The sequence below is a fragment of the Elgaria multicarinata genome, chromosome 2 (assembly GCF_023053635.1).
Source record: "Elgaria multicarinata webbii isolate HBS135686 ecotype San Diego chromosome 2, rElgMul1.1.pri, whole genome shotgun sequence".
Taxonomy (NCBI): domain Eukaryota; kingdom Metazoa; phylum Chordata; class Lepidosauria; order Squamata; family Anguidae; genus Elgaria; species Elgaria multicarinata.
The window spans coordinates 132116334-132135542 of NC_086172.1; the positions used below are offsets into that span (position 1 = coordinate 132116334).

At 47.7% G+C, this 19209-nt stretch overlaps 1 protein-coding gene across 1 annotated transcript in view; it reads left to right on the plus strand.

The window, feature by feature from the left end:
* The first annotated feature begins 6185 nt into the window (after positions 1-6185).
* CCDC9B (coiled-coil domain containing 9B) overlaps positions 6186-19209 on the plus strand; it is an 80411-nt gene continuing 67387 nt past the window's right edge. Inside the window, exons 1-3 of the mRNA XM_063117729.1 lie at positions 6186-6447; positions 14103-14216; positions 16223-16327. Coding sequence (XP_062973799.1) covers positions 6427-6447; positions 14103-14216; positions 16223-16327 — 240 coding nt within the window. The 5' untranslated portion in view covers positions 6186-6426. The remainder of the gene's footprint in view (positions 6448-14102; positions 14217-16222; positions 16328-19209) is intronic.

Sequence of the window (19209 nt, forward strand, 5' to 3'; positions counted from 1 at the left end):
TGAATGCTGGGGCTCATCTACACCAAGCAGGATATTCCACTATGAAAGTGGTATGAAAGCGGTATATAAAAGGCAGGAGCCACACTACTGCTTTATAGTGGTATATTGAAGTGCACTGACAACTGTTGCAGCCCATGACACATAGCACATACCGCTCTCATTACACTTCCATGGTGTTATATCCTGCTTGGTGTAGATGTGTCAATGGGCCCCAGCAGTGGTCAGTGCACTTCAGTTCCACTATAAAGCAGTAGTGTAGATCCTGCAGTGCACTTCAATACTGCTATAAAGCAGTAGTATGGCACCTGCCTTTTATATACCACTCTCATAGTGGAATATCCTGCTTGGTGTAGATGAGCCCCAGATCTCTTTTTCCCTTGTGAGTGGAAATACAGGGAGTAGGGCTGATCTAGAAGAGCCAAATGGCTAAATGGGGAAGAGTTAAGCACTCCTTCCCCATACTGCTCCTCCACACAAACTCACCGGACGTCTGATGCGTGCATCTACCATCCACCTCAGAGTGTGGTGCTAAGCAGAAGTGCATTGGTGTAGAATAGGGATGGGCAACTTGTGGCCCTCCAGATGTTCTGGGCTACAACTCCCATCAGTCGTGGCCAGCATAGCCAATGGCAGGGGATGATGGGAGTTGTAGACCAAAACATCTGGAGGGCCACAGGTTGCCCATCCCTGGTGTAAAACATATGAAAGGAAAATAAGGCATAAAATAAGTCGCAACGCATTTACTGAGAGACAGAACAAGAAAAGGTTTGACAACGCTGCAGGGTAGGTGGCGGGGTGGGGTGGGGTGAAACAAATGGTGCATTGGGCCCACCTGTTCATTTATTTATTTATTTATTTATTTATTTTATTACATTTATATACCGTCCCATAGCTGAAGCTCTCTGGGCGGTTTACAAAAAATCACCCATGGAGGGGTACTTCAAGGGCTTCTGAATTAATGTTCAAATTGCACATTTGTCCTCTCTGGCTGACATCCTATGAATTGTGTACACACACACAACCAGGGCTTCTCCAAACCTGAAGCTGTTTGCGCTGCTAAGGAGGCGAGCCACTTTTCGGGGTAATTAACAAGCAAAGAAGCAGGTCGCTTCTTCAGGACCTGGCAGAAAACAAACAGCTGTGCTTGTTCAGCATCCTCCTCTTATATTTTCCTTAGGGCCTCATCTGAAATTGTGCTTCCATGGACCATCCGTGGTCCCTCAATCACAGAAGTGTTGTCGACCGAATCAGCTCCCTGTGAGTAGCCACGCGTACAGACAATAGAAACACTCCAGGTGGTTTGAAAGAAAACTTTACTTAGCAACATTTAACTTATATCCTACAATGGGAGGGCTTGGTTCCCCCATCGTGGTCAGCACGCCATGCAGGTGGGTAAAACAGCAGAAATAGGAAGAAGGAGGGAGGAGACAGGAAGTAGTAAGACAAGCATTGTAGCGATCCCCTCCCACCCTGTAGGTGTATGTTAACCCTTTAGCCTCTTATCAGTGACCTGTAGCCTGAATTCTGCTAACACCCCTTCTCGAGGGCTACAGGGCACTGTGCCAGTCCAAATAGGTCATTGCATCAGTCCTATGCCCGTCACATGCCGCTGGTGCAGTTCCTCCGGTAAGGGCTTTGTCAGTACATCTGCCACCATCTCTTCGGTTGGACAGTACTTTAGCTCAATCACTCTTTGCTCTACTAGGTCTCTTATCAGGTGATGCTTCACATCGACGTGCTTTGTCTGTGGTCTCAGCTTCTCACTCGATGCTAGCTTTATGCACCCCTGATTGTCCTCATGCAGCACTGTGGCTTGAGTGATCACCAGCCCCATGTCAGTGAGCAATCGCCTGAGCCAAATCACCTCCTGACATGCACTGGCCACTGCCACGGATTCCGCTTCTGTGGAAGACATGGCTACAACCGCCTGCTTTTTACTGGCCCAACTGATGGCTCCGCCATTGTATATGAATAGGCTTCCCGACGTAGACTTACGGTCTGACTCGTCGCCTGCCCAGTCTGCATCCACAAACCCGACCAGTCCCATGGATGCGCTTCTTGGAAGTTTTAGCCTTGCATCCGCAGTGCCTTTCAGATAGCGCATCACACGCTTCACTCCGTTCCAGTCACGCTGAGATGGGTTGGCTACCTTCCTACTCAGGATGCCCACAGCTGCAGCGATGTCTGGCCTGGTAACTGTTGCAATGAATAACAGCTTACCGATCACCCTTCGATACTGCTGGTTGTCCAGTAGTGGAGTGTCATCGCCTCGACCCTTCAGATGATCTGTGGTCATGGGAGTCTTGACCTGTTTCACCTCTGCCATTCCAAACTCTAGCAGCATCTCTTTGATCATTTGTCTTTGGTTAAGGAGAAAGCTCCCGTCTTTCCCCTTCTCGACCTGTATGCTCAGATAATGTGATATTGGACCCAGATCTTTAATCTCAAAGTTCTGCCTCAACTTGAGCATGATTTCTGTGCTGTTGCTTTCCTGCTCATAGCACAGGACTAAGTCGTCCACATACACCAACACATATGTCCATCTGTCCCCCTTCTGCCTGGTATAGAGGCAAGGGTCTGCTTTCCCCTTGGTGAAACCCAGGTTTACTAGGACTCCATTAATTTTCTCATTCCAGGCTCTGGCTGCCTGTTTAAGTCTATAGATGCTCTTGTGCAATTTACACACTTTCCCTGCCCCTTCTGGATCTGCAAATCCTGGCGGTTGCATCATGTACAGGTCCTCTTCTATCTCACCGTATAGGAATGCAGTCTTAATGTCTAGATGTTTGACTTGCATCTCTCTGCTGGCTGCTATGCTCAGCATGGCTCTGATGGTCATGTGTTTTACTACTGGGGCAAAAGTTTCATCATAGTCCTCCCCATACTTTTGAGAGTATCCCTTTGCTACTAACCTGGCTTTGTAGCGCTCCACTTCGCCGCTTGCGTTGCGTTTCACTTTGAAAGTCCACTTGCAGCCGGTTGCCTTGCGATTGGGTGGGAGCTTGGCCAGGGTCCAGGTCTCATTCTCATGTAATGAGTCCATCTCCTCCTGAGTTGCTTTCCTCCACTTGTCTGCCTCATCTTTAGGCAGGTGGGCAATGTCCTCCCAACTCGCTGGCTCCTGGACCTGTTGTGCCTTGGCTGTGAAGTAATAGTCACCGTATTTGGCTGGTGGCACCCCTTTAGTAGCCCTCTCTGACCTCCTGGGTTCTTGTTGCTCTATTGCCTCCAGGTTGGGCTCCTCGGTGTCGCTGGCCTCGCTGTTGCTTTTGGGCATGTTGGTCGCCCCCTCATCTTGCTTGAACACCTTGGGCTCCCCTTCTCCGCTGTCAGGTGCACTTAGATCCACCTCTATGAACTCCATAGTCCCAGCCTTGCAGTCTCGTCAAACTGCACACTTCGGCTGACTATGATGCTACAGTCTCGTGGAATGAGGATTCTGTAGCCTTTGCTGTAGGGGCTATATCCCGCCAGGAACCCTTCAATGGCTCTGTCACCTAGCTTAGTCCTCTTCTGCTCTGGGATGTGAGCATAGGCCTTGCATCCAAACACTCTCAGGTGGCCCACTTTTGGCTTGGCTCCATGCCACAGCTCAAAGGGTGTCTTATCAGTGGCTCTGGTTGGCAGCCTGTTCTGTACATAGGCTGCCGTCGACACCGCCTCTCCCCAGAATTTGAATGGTAGGTTTGCATCTGACAGCATGCTTCTTACCATGTCTAGGAGTGACCTGTTGCGCCTCTCAGCCACACCGTTCTGTTCCGGCGAGTAGGTGACTGTCGTCTGGTGTCTGATGCCTTGGGCCCGCAAATATGCTCCCATCTCTTTTCCTACATACTCTCCTCCATTGTCAGTGCGAATGGCACCCAATGTCCTATGGAATTTGTTCCTGGCCGCTGCAACAAACTCTTTCAGCTTACTCAGCACCTCATTCTTATGCTTGATGATGTACACTGTTGTGAACCTGGAATAATCATCAATGAAAGTAAGGAAGTACTTACCCCCTGTAGGGGTTACTGCATTCATTGGCCCACAAAGGTCAGAGTGGATGAGCTCCAATGGTTCTTTGGCTCTGCTCTCGCTTGCCTTGGGCAGTGGGGCTCGCGTGAACTTGGTCTTGATGCAGCAAACAGTTCATCTTTGACTTGTACGCTGGGATTTGTAGGTCTGCAGTGAGTCCTTTAGTCACCAACTCTTTTACTGCCTCCATACTTCTGTGCCCCATGCGTCTGTGCCGGAGGTGGATGCAGCTGTCGTGGGGTATGTGCTCTGCCCTTCTGGCCTCTTCTCTGCCGCCGGTGACCTCATACATGGAGTTCCTTGCCACAGCATTGCCCCACAGGCTTCTGTCTCTGCTGATTTGGCATCTGTCCTCTTGGAAAAGCAAGACAAATCCATCCGCTGCAAGCTTTCTCACTGAGAGCAAGTTCCCTTCTAAGTCTGGCACAAACAAGACTTCTGCCAGCTTTGTCTTCCCGCCATGTGGTGGGGCTATGCAGTCTATGGTGCCTTCTCCTACCCCGTCTGTTCTTATCTGTTCTCCATTTGCCAGGCAAACATAACTTTGCCTTCGACGATCCAGTTTGGTGAAGAACTCTCTCTGGCTAGTCATGTGGCAGCTGGCTCCTGAATCCAATATCCAAATCAGATTGTCCCCTTGAGAGAGGCCAATTTGCAAAAGTTTGTCCGGGCATGTTTTTCATTGCCCTTCATCTCCCTCTTGTGGCCATTTTTGGGACAGTCCCTTTTAAAGTGTGTTTTCGCCCTGCACGTATATCATTGCTTGGTCTTTGCCTTGAGGACCTTCTCAGATTCCTTTGCGGCCTTCGTTTCCCGCCCAGCCTTTGTCCTGTTACATGAGGCGTCGGCCATGTTTTCCATCCTGCGAGTCCACTCACTAATCAGCCTGGCCTTCACATGGTCCAATTTTAACTCTGCTTCGGGGCGCACTTCTAAGGCTGTTATGAGGGGTTCGTAGGAGTCATCTAGGCTGCACAAAATGATGGACACGACATCCTCTTCCGAGGTCTCTGAGCCAATTGCTCTTAGTTCTTCAACCACTTGCAGGACTGCATTTACATGGTCTGGAAAACTAGCACCTCTTTCCAGCCTCATTTTAAACAGCTTTCTCTTCAGAAAGAGCTTTGTGTTTATACTGCTAGGCTGATGTATTTTCTGCAATGCTTCCCACATTCCCTTTGCTGTTTTCTCATTTCGCATGTGGAGCAACTGGTCGTCTTGGACCGACAAAGCAATTGTTGCCCATGTTTTTCTGTCCTTTTTATCCCAGTCCTGGGGTTTTTCTGCAGGTCAAGCTGATTCTAAAACTTCCCACAAGTCATCTTTTACTAGCACCATTTCCATCTTGAACTTCCATGTCTGGTAGTTCCTGGTGTCTAACTTTGCCATGGTTGCGTATGTGTTGCTTTCAGCCATCGTCCCACACTCCGAGAGTTTTCTTTTCTTTTCTTGTCTAACCGATAAGCAGTACTCACAGGTTCCCAAGTGATTCCTTTCACGGGTTATTCTTTATTTGCGTCCTGAGCCCATAACCTGTTGTTGACTGAATCAGCTCCCTGTCAGTAGCCACGCGTACAGACAATAGAAACACTCCAGGTGGTTTGAAAGAAAACTTTACTTAGCAACATTTAACTTATATCCTACAATGGGATGCCTTGGTTCCCCCATCGTGGTCAGCACGCCATGCAGGTGGGTAAAACAGCAGAAATGAGAAGAAGGAAGAAGGAGGGAGGAGACAGGAAGTAGTAAGACAAGCATTGTAGCGATCCCCTCCCACTTATCAGTGACCTGTATCCTGAGTTCTGCTAACAAGAAGAACCATTGCTTTAAATACAGGATATCCTACATCATGGGTAGGGGTGTTATTGATCTGCCCAATGGGATTTTGTGATTTTAAAACATGGGGAGAATGAAGAGCAAGCATTTCCTGATGAAAAATGATTTGGTCTCAACTTTGCAAAACTCTCTGGGTTTGCTAGGAACGTTCGCTCACCAGCCAGTCTGTTGTATATTTAACCCACGACACAAACAACCCCCATGAACAGGCCACATGTGAAGTCCAGCCACTGAAAGGCCTGGGTGCCCTTCTGTATCTCCCAGGGTTTCCTCACTCTGAGGTGTGGGTTAGGGAGTGATAAGATGTCACAGGGAGTAGCAAAGAGGTTCAGGATTCCCACAGAAAGGCGGACGAAGAGAGGAGGACACATACGCGGCGCGGTGATTGCCTGCCTGCCTGCCTGCCTCTGCTTTCGTATATTAGGCAGCAGCCAGTGCTTTTGGCTGTGAGCCCAGACAGGGCTTTTGTAATCAAAACATGATCTTGTATGCTGTGCAGCCAGTACTGAGAGAGGCCGACGGATGGCTCTCCTCTTTTAGCTCTGCTCTGGAATCCGCCTCACCTCACCTCTGATGTCCAAAATGCACCGATCTGTGAGTGCCGCCTTTGTTGTCAGCGGGAGGGATCTTAGGGGAGTCGTTTGGGCATCCAGTGAGCCAAGAAATGACTTCTCCTTTCTTTTCTTGTTTCAATTGCAGTGCCGTTTCGGGGTATCTTGTTTTCGGCTAGCAGATATGTGGCCGGCAGATGTGGGAGGTGGTATTCATGCCACAGATTATTATGTGGCTCTCTTTCAGGAGGGCAAGTGAGCTCCCACAAAGGAGGTGGAGGAGAAATTGTGTGTGCGTGTGTGTGTGTGTGTGTGTAGGGGGGGTAATTTAAAAACCATCCAGTTTATAGGGCAATGATGGACATTGCCCACCCCAATACTGGGAGACTGGAGCTGCTGCATCTGTCAGTGCAAAGACCGAGGACATTTATTGTGCATTAGCTGGCACAGCAAATAATACTAATAATCCTGGGCTGCGGCCCTGTCCTTTTCTGCCTTCCCCATCCCCCAGGTTTTCTTTCTCTCGTGAACCTTGCTTCTGGCTGAGTCTTTCATATCATAAATAGCTGACTTTGAAAGCATGCGGGGAAATCCTGTAGCCAGAACCAAAATCTGTGAGAAAATCCCATCCTCCCAGGACTGGCAGTGGGTTTACAGACTCCAAGGGGGTGGATATACCGTGCAAAAAATTAAAATGAAATAAATCTCCACAAAGCTTCGATTAACTGCCCCCTTGCTTTGCTTCCCCCCCCCGCTTCTGTTGCACGTGAATAGAAAAAGATCTCTCTCTGTGTCTGAGTCTCCCTCCCAGCCTCCTCTCCCCTCAGCCCCTCTGTTTCTTTCCATGCAACCAGGCGTGCTTTCTGATTCACAGCCACCGCACGTTTGTTCGGCTGAGCCATTTATAACTCCCCTGCTCTAGTCACTGTGGCCTACGGGTGCCGGACTCCCCGGAAGAGCTTTATGCCGGAGAGGGCGAAGGGAGTGTGGCTTTCCATCCAAGGGAGTGTGGCTTTCCATCCAACGGGGCAGCAGGGCCCACGTTCTTCCCAGCACTGGCTTGGCAGCAGCAGCAGCATTCACTTGTCACTGACAGACTGCAACGCAGCAGCAACAGCCGGGAAGAGAAACGCTGACCATGCTTCAGTGGGCTGGCCGGCGTTCCCCCATGAATCGGTGTCAGGCTGCAAAATGCTGTTTTGCAGTTCTGGGGTAATTCAGTGGGTTTTCTGTTGCTGCTGTGTGTGCATGTATGGAATGGAGGAAGGAATGGAATCTCCTGCAGATTCGTCTTTGGGCCCAAGTATGGGAGAGATTTCAAATAACAAAAGCAGGTGGGGCCTGCAACAAAAGGTTGCAGTAGTATATTATCACCCTCTAACAGGAATGGTCTTTTATAGGGTTCCTGCTAGCTAACCATGCCGTTCTCCAAGATACTGGCCCCATTCAGAAGACGCCTTAAACTATGGCTTTAGCCATGGTGGTTAAGCCAGAAAGCCTTATTCACTGTGGTTAAAGCCATGGTTTAAGGTGTCTTCTGAACATAGCTGGGCTTTCTGGCTTAACCACCATGGTTAAAGCCGTGGTTTAAGGTGTCTTCTGAACGGGGCCACTATATGTTAGGGGCTCAAGTGGGACAATTCACTCTTCCCAGACTGCCCCACCACCACCACCAAGCTTTCCAGTTTTCTTTCACAATGGATGCCCAATATTCGGTGGCTCCTGCAGGCTAGTGCAGCATGTACCGTCCTTATTGGGCTGTTTTGGAGAGTGGTGCAGATGTCACTTTGGGTTTTAGTGTGTGTTTGTTGTTTTAAAAATGCGTACCTTTGATTCACCTGAGCATGCTTATTCTTGCCTCTTGTTTCTCAGTTGTCCTGCTTTGGCTCCAATCCCGTTTGCACAGGGGCACTTAGGAGGAGTAATATCTGCTGTGATGGCCATTCCAATGGAAAACTTAGAGCAGCTTTTCCCAACCTGGCCCTCTCCAGATGTAATAATAATAATAATAATAATAATAATAATAATAATAATAATTTTATTTGTTACCTGCCTCTCCCTCTGGATCAAGGTCGGGTACAACACAAATGCAAACACCATAAAATACATATAATTGATTAAAACATATAAAACTAATACATTATTAAAAGTACCACATTATTAAAAGGCATCTTAAAATTCAGCTGGGTAGGCCTGCTGGAAGAGATCAGTCTTTATGGCTTTCTTAAATTCCGGAAGACTGTTAAGTTGACGAATCTCTCCCGGCAGCCCATTCCACAATCTGGGAGCGGCAGAAGAAAAGGTCCTCTGGGTAATAGTTGTCAGCCTTGTTTTTGTTGGCTGGAGTAAATTCTTCCCAGAGGACCTGAGTGTGCGGGGTGGATTGTACAGGAAAAGGTGATCCCGCAGGTAACCTGGACCCAAACCATGTAGGGCTTTAAAGGTGATAACCAACACTTTATACTTCATCTGGAAACTAATTGGCAACCAGTGAAGTGATTTTAAAGTTGGTGTAATATGGTCACCCCTAGGTGTACCGGTGACCAACCTGGCTGCCATATTTTGAACCAGTTGAAGTTTCCGGACTAGGCACAAAGGTAGCCCTTTGTAGAGTGCATTGCAGAAGTTGAGCCTCGAAGTTACCAGCACATGCACTACTGTCTTTAGGTCTTCCATCAATTCCCATCATCCCCAGCCAACACAGCTAGCAATGGGAATTGAAGTCCAACATTTCTGGAGGGAAACCTGGCTTAGAGGATACACCAGTTAGGAAGCTAGACAGGACCTTTATTTTGTTTCTTAAACAAGAACACAAAGGCAAGAGGAAACTGCTAATTCAACCCAGATATGACTGTGTCCAGTAACATCTAGCGACTAAACCATATAAGGACACTATCCACACATCTCCTCCGCTTTTTTTTAAAGAAAAAACAATGAAGGAGATCAGTAGTGCTGAAATGTTTGGTAGTTCAAGTAATATCGAAGGCTTCCAAACAACTCAAACTTGAGTGAACAACAATCAGGGCTGGTGCCAGGCTTTTTGCACCCTAGGCAAGGTGACCTGCTTTCACCCCCTCCCACCCCACCGTATCCCCCACCACCCCAGGTAGGCGGACAGGTTACCTGTCCCTCTCCCGAAGTCCTCCTGGCTTGGTGGGACACTGCGGTGGGGTGGGTGGGTGGGCAGGCAGCTCCACTTCCGTCTGTTCCCCTCCCCCAACTTGGCTTTGGCTGCGAGGGCCCAGCCGAAACCAAGCCGGGATGCTGGGGGAGGGCAGTCATACGGCTCCATGTTCTGACTTTTGGCGCGCGCCAGAAGTCAGAACGTGGAGCCGTTCCTCCCCCCCCCACAGTGTCCCGGCTTGGCTTGGGTGCTCAGCCGAAACCAAGCCGGGACGCTGGGGGAGGGCTGTCAGACGGCTCCACGTTCTGACTTCCAGCGCGTACCTCCCCCCAGCATCCCGGCTTGGCTTTGGCTGGGAGCGCTCAGCCGGGAAGCTGGGGGAGGGCAGTCAGACGGCTCCACGTTCTGACGTCCGGTGCATGCCGGAAGTCAGAACATGGAGCCGCCCGCCCCCGCCCCCCAGTGTCCCAGGTTGGCTTCGGCTGCTGGGCGAAAGCCCAGCTGAAGCCAAGCCAGGGATGCTGGGGCGGGGCGGAAGGCTTTGGAATGGCGCGCCCGGAAGGTGCCCTCACTCGGCCAGAGCGGCTCTGGGAGTGGGAGGGCGACTTCCGGGCACGCCGTTGGGCACCCCCTTACCACTGTGGCGCTCTAGGCGGCCGCCTAACTGGCCTCTATGGAAGCGCCGGCCCTGACAACAATCTGAACAGCAACACGGCTTTCAGACTTACGAGATGGCTCAGGCCAACTCTTGAAGATGAACTTGGGCTCACACATACTACTTCCACATTTGGTGATTGCACCTTTTCAGGAATACAAAGAAGAGACCAGAGGGTTGTATTTTTACCTTTTGTAATTTCCCTCACAGGTGGGCAAATGAGAAGTGCCTCTCTTTCTGATCTTAAAGTGATATGGCCGATATGGGTGAAGGCGGTCCTTCAAGTAACTTGGTCCCAAACCATTTAGGGCTTTAAAGTCAAACACAGCATGTTGAATTGGGTTCGGAAACACACAGGTACAGCTGGCACAATATAGGTGTTATGTGGTCAAATCGCCTTGCCCCCAGCAATACTCGAGTGGCCACATTCTGCGTAAGAGAAGGAGGATTCTGCACAGTGTTCTTATGCTGTATGATTTGGCATCAGTTCATAAAACTACATGCACGGAATTGCCTTTGGGTAGACTGGGTCTCCAAACACTACCTCCATTTCTCCCTTTCCCCCCATTTCTTCTTCTTTTTTTGGGGGGGGGCAGAACCATTTTGGTCCCATCATCTCCAGCCAGCTTGGCAAACACCTGGAGAGCAGCAAGTTGCTGTAGACAGTATGGAACAAGACAGTCCAATGGTAATGAGGCAGCTTTCTATATTCCTAATAGGTCGTGTTGTTATATGACATTATGTCATCTGCTCAGACTTGATATGTCTTTAGGTAATTTGGATATGTAATCCACCCAGAGAAATATGGTTATTGGGTGGATTATAAATAAATAAATAGACTTTAATGACTACCTCTGCACAGATTCACAATGTCTCCTACACTTATGGAATGTGGCTGGGCCACTCCATATTTTTGTAATGTGCAGAATTAAAGGTGCGTATTTTGGAATGCACATTGCGCTGGTTCCGTTCTGCATATGCGCATTCCTCCCTTCTAGCTCCCCTCCTAATTATGCATGGATGGAGCTCACCCATATAAAGAAGGAGATATGCAAATCAGCAGGGACTCTGAATATTCTGGTCAGGTAGGATTCAAATCTAATTTAAACCAGTTCTGCAAAACTGTCGTGACAATTTATCAACTTGCAAATGTCAGTAACTTGCTTGTGTAGCTGGGATGATTGATTATAATAAGAGAAGCCTATATTTCATTCTCCTGCAGGAAAAAATATTCCTCATAACAAAATTTGCATATTAGACTTAAACTGAGTCAGCACTTATTTATTCATCTATCATCTATCTATGGATCTATCTATTTCTTGGGAGCCTGGAACAAAATAAGAGATTGGTATGTGAAATTTGCAGGTTTGCCCCAGAAAGGCAGGGAACTGGTGCAAATATTTGCTCCAGGCCCCTGTAAAGCCAGCCTCTATGCATACCATTGCCCGCCCCCCTGCCTGGTTGGCCTCTGCTACATTGTTCACCAGGACACCCCACATACATGGGACTTTCTAGGGGGCAGTGGCAAGTCTCCCAACATCATATCTGTCCCAGACCCATAGCCCCCTGGAAACGTGGCCTTTGCCCCTGTGTTTTTTCACCCTAAAGACTTGCCAGGGTTTCCAGACTCAGGCCTTTGCTAGACCTACCTGAAAATCAGGGGGAGAGGAGGGGAGACCACACGTTGTGAATAATGCGAGATCTCACCCTCGTTTACACGTAAGATGCGACGGCCTCAAGAAGAGAGGCGTCGTGCCCGCCATTTTTAATTTTTTTAAAGGGCTGGCTGCACACGAGTGCTGGAGCGACTAAAGGTAGGGATTTAATATATATATATATATATATATATATATATATATATATATATTTCCCCGCTCCCCCCACCCTAGCCCTGATGGGCACAGTTCCCGGCTCCATGTGAGTAATTGCGTGGAGCTGGGAAAAGCCACAGAAACGGGCCACATGCTGGTGGTCTCAGGCTCAGCCTGAGACTGTGGGAAAAACCGGGCCCAAGGTGTAGGGCTTTATCCCGGGGCCAGGGAGGGATGATCCCTCCCTGATCTCAGAATCCCCTGTGCGTCATCTGGACACACAGGGGCGATCCCGTGTATCAGTCTAGCTAAGGCCTCAATGCTTTGGGCTGTAACTATGGGGAAAGGAGGGCCTAATGAACAGCCCTCAAAGGGACGGGACCACTTTCAGCGTGTGGCCTGGCAGTCCTATGCTCCTTCCACTCACAGACCCACAAATATTCTGTTTCCAAATCATCCTTTCCAGTCCAATCGCTTCCTGCCAAGAGTTCACTGCCTCCCGTGCCCAAATCGCCCCCCTTTTTTAGGTTTTCTGCATTTTCTTCTTAGCTCTCTCTTCCTTCAACTGAGTCCACTACTTAGCCAGTCTTACACTTTTCATCCCTCTTGACAACCTTCATGCCTGCTCAGCACTCCTGTCTCCCCTTCCATCCTCTCTCCTGCCAAAATGTGTAGCCATACGTTTGGCCCCCATTTATTGGACATTCTTTCCCCCATTCCACTGGCTTTGTGAACAGCTTATGTCACAAATAGATGCCAGGAGTTCACCAGCATGATGAACAAACATTTAATGCATTAAATACAGATTGAATGTTAAGCACCTTTTTTTTAACGGAGAGATCTCATGACTAGACAACATGTTGACATTTGAGTGCCTCCTGAAATTATAGGGTAATACAACTGCTATCATCTTTTAATGCAAAATTCCAATAACATAGGTGTAACACGCCTTAATTACTGGTGTATAGTTTCTAAAAGGGGTGCGGGATAGTCCTTAAATTGTAGATTCGTTACACCCTAAATGCTTCAGGTGTAAATGAAACATAATTCCTCCACTGCAAAAGGTATGCTATGGGAGAGAACAGGAAAAAAATGCACTCCATTTTTCTGGCTCAAAATCTACATCAAATTAGAAATCTTCATATTTACAGGAGAATATTCAGAATCAGAAGTGCCTTTCAAACTGTGGACACAGACTTCAAACTCTACATTTAACATTAAACTGAGTATTTGGCTAAGGAAGAATGGGGGTACTTACACCCCCAGGGGCCTCACCAATTCCTTTCCACAAACATCACACACTGCTAGTTTCTGGAACAGGACAGGTCAGTGCAGCTTGCATAAGGGAGCTCCATCAACCCAGGAATGAGCATCTCTGCTAGTTTTGGTTAAACAAACTGGAATTCGCCACCATATTCTAAATATTTTACATGAAAGCCATGCTTTGGCCAACAGAGCTTAGCAGTAGTAAACTACTGCTACTATATTCTATGAAATTCAGGTTACATCTTAAGCATGCTTGATTAAAAATGAATGAAAGAAAAAAAGGTGCTGTTCTGTTTCTATATATTTATTATATTATTTTATTTGAAAAATTTCAATTACAGAAAAGCAATACATTAACCAAGATTAGCCACTCATTTCAAATATAACTACCGATTTTTACTTACATATCCTCTTTTCACTGTTAACAGACATCATAATCGTTGATGAAAATCCACCACACAATATAGTATAGATCTGTATCACATTCCCCAACAACTTTTAAACTCGATTTTTTTAAAAATAAATTAAATCTCAGTGTCAATATCACAATAACGGATGGAGTCTAGCTGACCTTTTATATTTGCCTATCTTTATCAATGTATATTTTTTTTCATTTCAGCTTTTAATTAAAACATTACTTTATTACATCACTTCAAAAGTGGATGCCGGGAACTGATTTTCTGTGTCTTAAAACCGTAATACGTAGCAATTTGTTCTTGGCGTGGGTGAAGTAGGGCCACTGGCATTCCCTCTTCCTTCGCCCCTGTTCAAACAAAGACGGTGAACGGTCCTGCCTATTATTGGGCCATATGTGGATACCCACTAAAGCTCTTTCCTATTAGGATGCCACTGTGGATGATGCCGTGCTGCGGAAAAAAGAACAAAAAGATGTTGAATTGGATAAGAAAATCACAGCACTGCGCAAAAAGAACGAAGCTCTTATGAGAAGATATCAGGTATGTTCGATTATAACTTCTTAGACACGGTGCTGCTCTTTTAGTTTATTTTCAGACACTTCGGAGTTAAACTTGGGGGTGTGCCCAATTTGCCAACCATGTCTTAACCCTCCTTTTATTGTGGGCCTGCTTCAAAGCCACATGTTTGTTTAATTTAGCACCAGTAATTTCAAGCATGGTTGAAATGACCCGGGATTGAAATTTGAAATTCACATTCTTTTAATATTGCCCTGTGTGACAAAGCAGAGAAATTATGGGAAGTATATAGGTGTCAGCATCACACTACTTGGAACAAGGCTCATGGGATCTCGCCCCCTCCCTTTAACCTGGTTTGCATTATGTGATAAAATCTTGAAGGGAAATTTTGGACCAGTTTCTGGACCTGCTAACCCAAGAGAGGCACCAGCACGGAAAATAAAGCGAGGGAAACCGTCTCGTTGGTTCAGACCCAAAAATGCTGTGATGCCTCCTCTTTCGATTTGCAAGTGTGGGCTGAAATGTCATTAAGGATGAGGTCTCACTGTGTTATGCACGTTTTTGAATCATGCCCAGCCAGGGCATATTTCTAGCATACAGAAACCAAGCAGGGATAGGAGTGGGGGTGCGTGGGGGTGGGCATTTTATCCAGGCCTACAGGTCCAGGGCCCCCAGTCTATTACCATGTGGAAAGAAGAGGCTAAAATAGTAGATTGTGCTGGGGGGATGTTTATGCAAACCTATTGTTTATTAGAGGTGAAAATAGATGAAGGGCTAAACTACATGCTCTGTTAAAAGTGTCTTGTATAGCCAATCCTAGTTGTTTTAAATTTCAGAATAAATTAGTGGGGGCCCACTCTGGATTAGAACCACAATGCATAAGTAAGGGGGCTTAAACTTTCCCATCCACTTGCCTCCTGAATTTCCCCCTACTCTCTCACTGGTGCAGGGGCTAAAGAAAAAAACACCCTCAATTGGTTCCAATAGAAGTCCCCCCACTTTCTTTAGCCCCTACCTGGGCTGGGGATTTAGGGTGGGAAAGTGGGACCGTGGGAAAGTTTAACTCCACAAACACAGGCGTGGTGGTCCCAATCCAGATTGGCTCTATGTATACTTCCAGTGTCTTGTTGAGGGGTTTGCCCCAGGGTGGATCTGCAGTGGCGGCAGGACATTTATATGACGCAGCCGCCATTGCGGAGCCATCCCAGGGCTTTCCCTCAAAGCTCCAATTTTAAAAACTTGGGGACTTCCCCCAATTTTTTCCAAAGCTGCTTCGGAGGTGTGTCTGGTCAGATGGCGAATCCTGACTGGTCGCCATCTGCCCAGAAAGGGGGGAGGGGGCGGGCCAGCGAGCTGAATGGCCATTGGCCTGCCTCCGCGCTTCTCCGGCACGGGGAGAAGCCCAAAAAAGGTAAAACAAAACAAAAACAAATGGGGATGTGGGGAGGCACAGGTGTGCCTCCTCCAAAGAAAAGGTGAAAACAAAACAAAACTGGGATGCGAGGAGGTGCGGGCGCCCCGGTGCATGGGCGCTCCTCCTCACATGCACCCCCCGCAATCGCTCCTTCCTGTGGGGCCAACACGAAGGAGTGCAAATGTGGGGGGTTGGGGGCTCACGGGCGCCAATGCGCCATCATCAAGATGAGCCCTAAAGTGAAAAAAGGAAGAAAGAAGAAAAGAAGACGGTAGGATTAGCTGCATTTAATGTAGTTTAGCCCTAAGCATCCAAAGCACATGAACTGAAGCCTCCTTCAAAGCACCTGCAACTTTTGGAATAAAACCTGTCACCTGTCCTAGTAAAGTTTTGGTGTATATAGAAGGCACAGGAATATGGCTGTTCTTGTGAAATGTAGCAATGGTGACAGCCCTCTGCTCGAGAATGTGCCACTTCTGAAAGCTTCCCCACTGTTCTCCCTTTGTTTGAGACCATGTGTTTTGTCTCTAGCGTTCAGCTCGTTTTATTGTCGTAATGTGTGTAAACTGATCTGATATTGTTGTAATGTAAGCTGATCTGGATGTCACTTTTTCAGGAAATAGAAGAAGACAGAAAGCGAGCAGAGCAGGAGGGAATGGCTGTAACCTCAAGGAAAGCAAGGCCAGATGGTCTGACCATCACTATCACCAAAGCCCATAACGTAAGGCCTTGCTCCCTTTTCTGCTGAGAAAGGGACTTTTTGACTATTCCTTTCTTACAAGGCCAGAGAAGTCTTAGATTATGTGTTAGATTATTCTGCCTTCCCCAATCTGGCAGCCTCCAGCTATGTTGGACTACATTCCCCAGCATCCCTGGCCGTTGGCCATCTTGGTTGGGGCTGGTGGGAGTGTGGAGGGAAGCCTAGATTACATTAACAGATATTCAGAGCAGCATACTTTGGGTTTTCTCAGCTCTCAGAATGATTTACAGGTTTTTGAATGTAATCGTAACACATGCAAAGGCCTGCAAGGAAGACCATCACAACGTCAGGAAAAGCACACATGCATGAAATCCAAGGTGGAAGGAAAGAGACCTTGCAGATATATTCCAGAGTTTTACAATAGGAATTCAAAAAGCAAGTTCAGGAGGCAAGACATGTGCTAAGCAAGAACATCTTCGATCCAAACAGGATATTCTTCTTATTTAGATCATGGTTGGTCTTTGCAATGAGCCTTTCTACATGAGGCATTTATTGTGTGCTCGTGATTCCCCACTCTCAGTAGTTTGTGGGTGCTTTACACAACGTCATTATCTTCCAGGGCCTCTCCTGTGCTTTGCAACTATTTTAGCATTTTTCCCCTAATGAGGAAAGTCTGGTATATTCATGAATGGCGGCATGAAACCCTAGTGTATTTGTGCAATTCCTCTACACCACAGCTGCACCTAGTGGATGTGTAATGGAACATATAGAAAGGCAGAGAAAGAAAGTCCCTCCCCCCCCGAAGAAAGCACATATAAAGGAGCCAACCTGAATCCCACAAAGAATCCGAAAGCAGAAGCTTTGATAAAGTAGTGGGTTAAAGCCTCATGTAGAAAAGCCCAATGTCATTGAGATGACATGCCTCAGCTTGTTGTGGGTTATTTAACCCACATCAAGCTGCGGTTTCCATGGGCTCCAAGTTGTATAGGCGACCCCCACATGGGGATTCCATATCGTGCAAACGTGGGTTAGGCAAGGGTTATGCAAAGGTTGTTTAACCCTCATGTAATCCAGTTTGCTGGGTTCACATGACATGAAAACCTCTGAGCAGGGTTTGCATATTCATTCCATAATTGGGGGGCCACCACTGAAAAGGCCCTCTACCTTTCCTCCCCCCCCCCGACCTTCTCTTGCATCCTCAAAGCAACCCTGTGAGGTGGGGCAGGCTGAGAAATCGTGACTGGCTCAAGGTCATGGAGTAAGCTTCATGGCTGAGTGGAGATTTGATAGCAACTAACGAGTGCCAAAGGCACACAACTACTATAGTAATATACAATATACTAATTACTAAAAAAGGGGTGAACACTAGGGATGTGCTCAGCTTCTCGAAGCAGGAGCGAGGCGGCCTAATTCGCCTCCGGAAAAGGCGGAGGCAAAGAGAGTCAGGGGGGCTGCAGATCGAGGCGAAGAGGATCGCCTCAATCCGGAGCTTCGCCTGCAGGTAAGTGGGGGGGGGGAGGGGGACTCATCTGGCGCTGCCAGCGCCGCCATCCATGCGGCGGTGGCGGCGCCAGGTAAGGGAGCAGGGAGGAGGGACGCTTACCTTCCTCCGTCGCGGGCTTCAATTGAGGCCCCGGTTGAAGACAGAAGTGAAGGCCGAGGCCTCTTCCGGCTTCAACCGGGGCCTCAATTGAAGCCCGTGACTGAGGAAGGTAAGGGGGCAGGGTGGGTGGGTGGCTTATCTTGCGTCGCCACCGTCCATGTAGTGATGGCGGCGAAGCCGGATCTCGCTCTGCGGAGCGGAGCGAAGAGGATCGGGCCACGAAGCGGATTGGGGGGTCCGTGCACACCCTAGTGAACACTTATATCAAACAAAAGTTTATATAACATAATGAACAACCATAAACGGTCATAGCACACATTAGAATATAACAGGCTACCAGTGTGAATTAATCCTGTTTTCGCTGTTTGCTTCTTCAGAATTACACCAACCATAGGGATAATGCCATGGCCCAAAAGGCAGAGGTTCCGAACTTCATTCTATATGTATCCACTTGAATGCTTAAAGCCCGGCAGAAAAACCTTAAACAGATTTCTTCTTCTAACAGCTGATTCTTTGGTGGTTTCCCAGCTTTTCTGCAGTATTTTCCCATTCCAAAAGGTGGAAATGCTGCCCCTGAGGCTTAGTTACTGGCAGTAAAAGCTTTAAGGTAAAATATGCTGGTATTTTTGGCCCCACCCCTTTTGCTTTTGGCCCCACCCACCACTGTTACGTGGGCCCTGAGAGCTTCTCTGAAATGGAATTTGGCCCTCAGGCTGAGAGAGGTTCAACATGTCTGTTCTAATTCATGGAGGATCATGTTACAGACCTGATCTGTCAAAGCTAAGTAGGAGAGAACAGTGGGGTTGACTCAGGTTACTGTTGTGTGATTTATCACCTTGGGTGGCAGCCAGAACAGCCAATGAAAAATGCAGAGGTAAGTGAAGAGCTGGTGAGGCTGCAACCAGAACCTTGTCATCACAAATGGCTGGTTTATGCAGGGCAACAGACCCCCCTCATTAATACCGTATTTCTTCTATTCTAAGACGCCATCGATTGTAAGACGCACGCTAATTTCAGTACCACCAACAGAAAAAAAAGCTTTGATTCTAAGAAATAATAAACACCTGCGATTCTAAGACACACCCCATTTTTAGAGATGTTTATATGGGGGGAAAAGTGTGTCTTAGAATCGAAGAAATACGGTAGATTCCACTCATCAGCTGCAAGTACGGCGCTGAGGCCATATATTGTGCCATCCCAGCAACTTTTCAGGCCTCAATGAATTCTCCATGAAGCCATGGGCCAAAAGTATATTCACTGATGGGATAGAGGTAGGGTGACCATATGAAAATGAGGACAG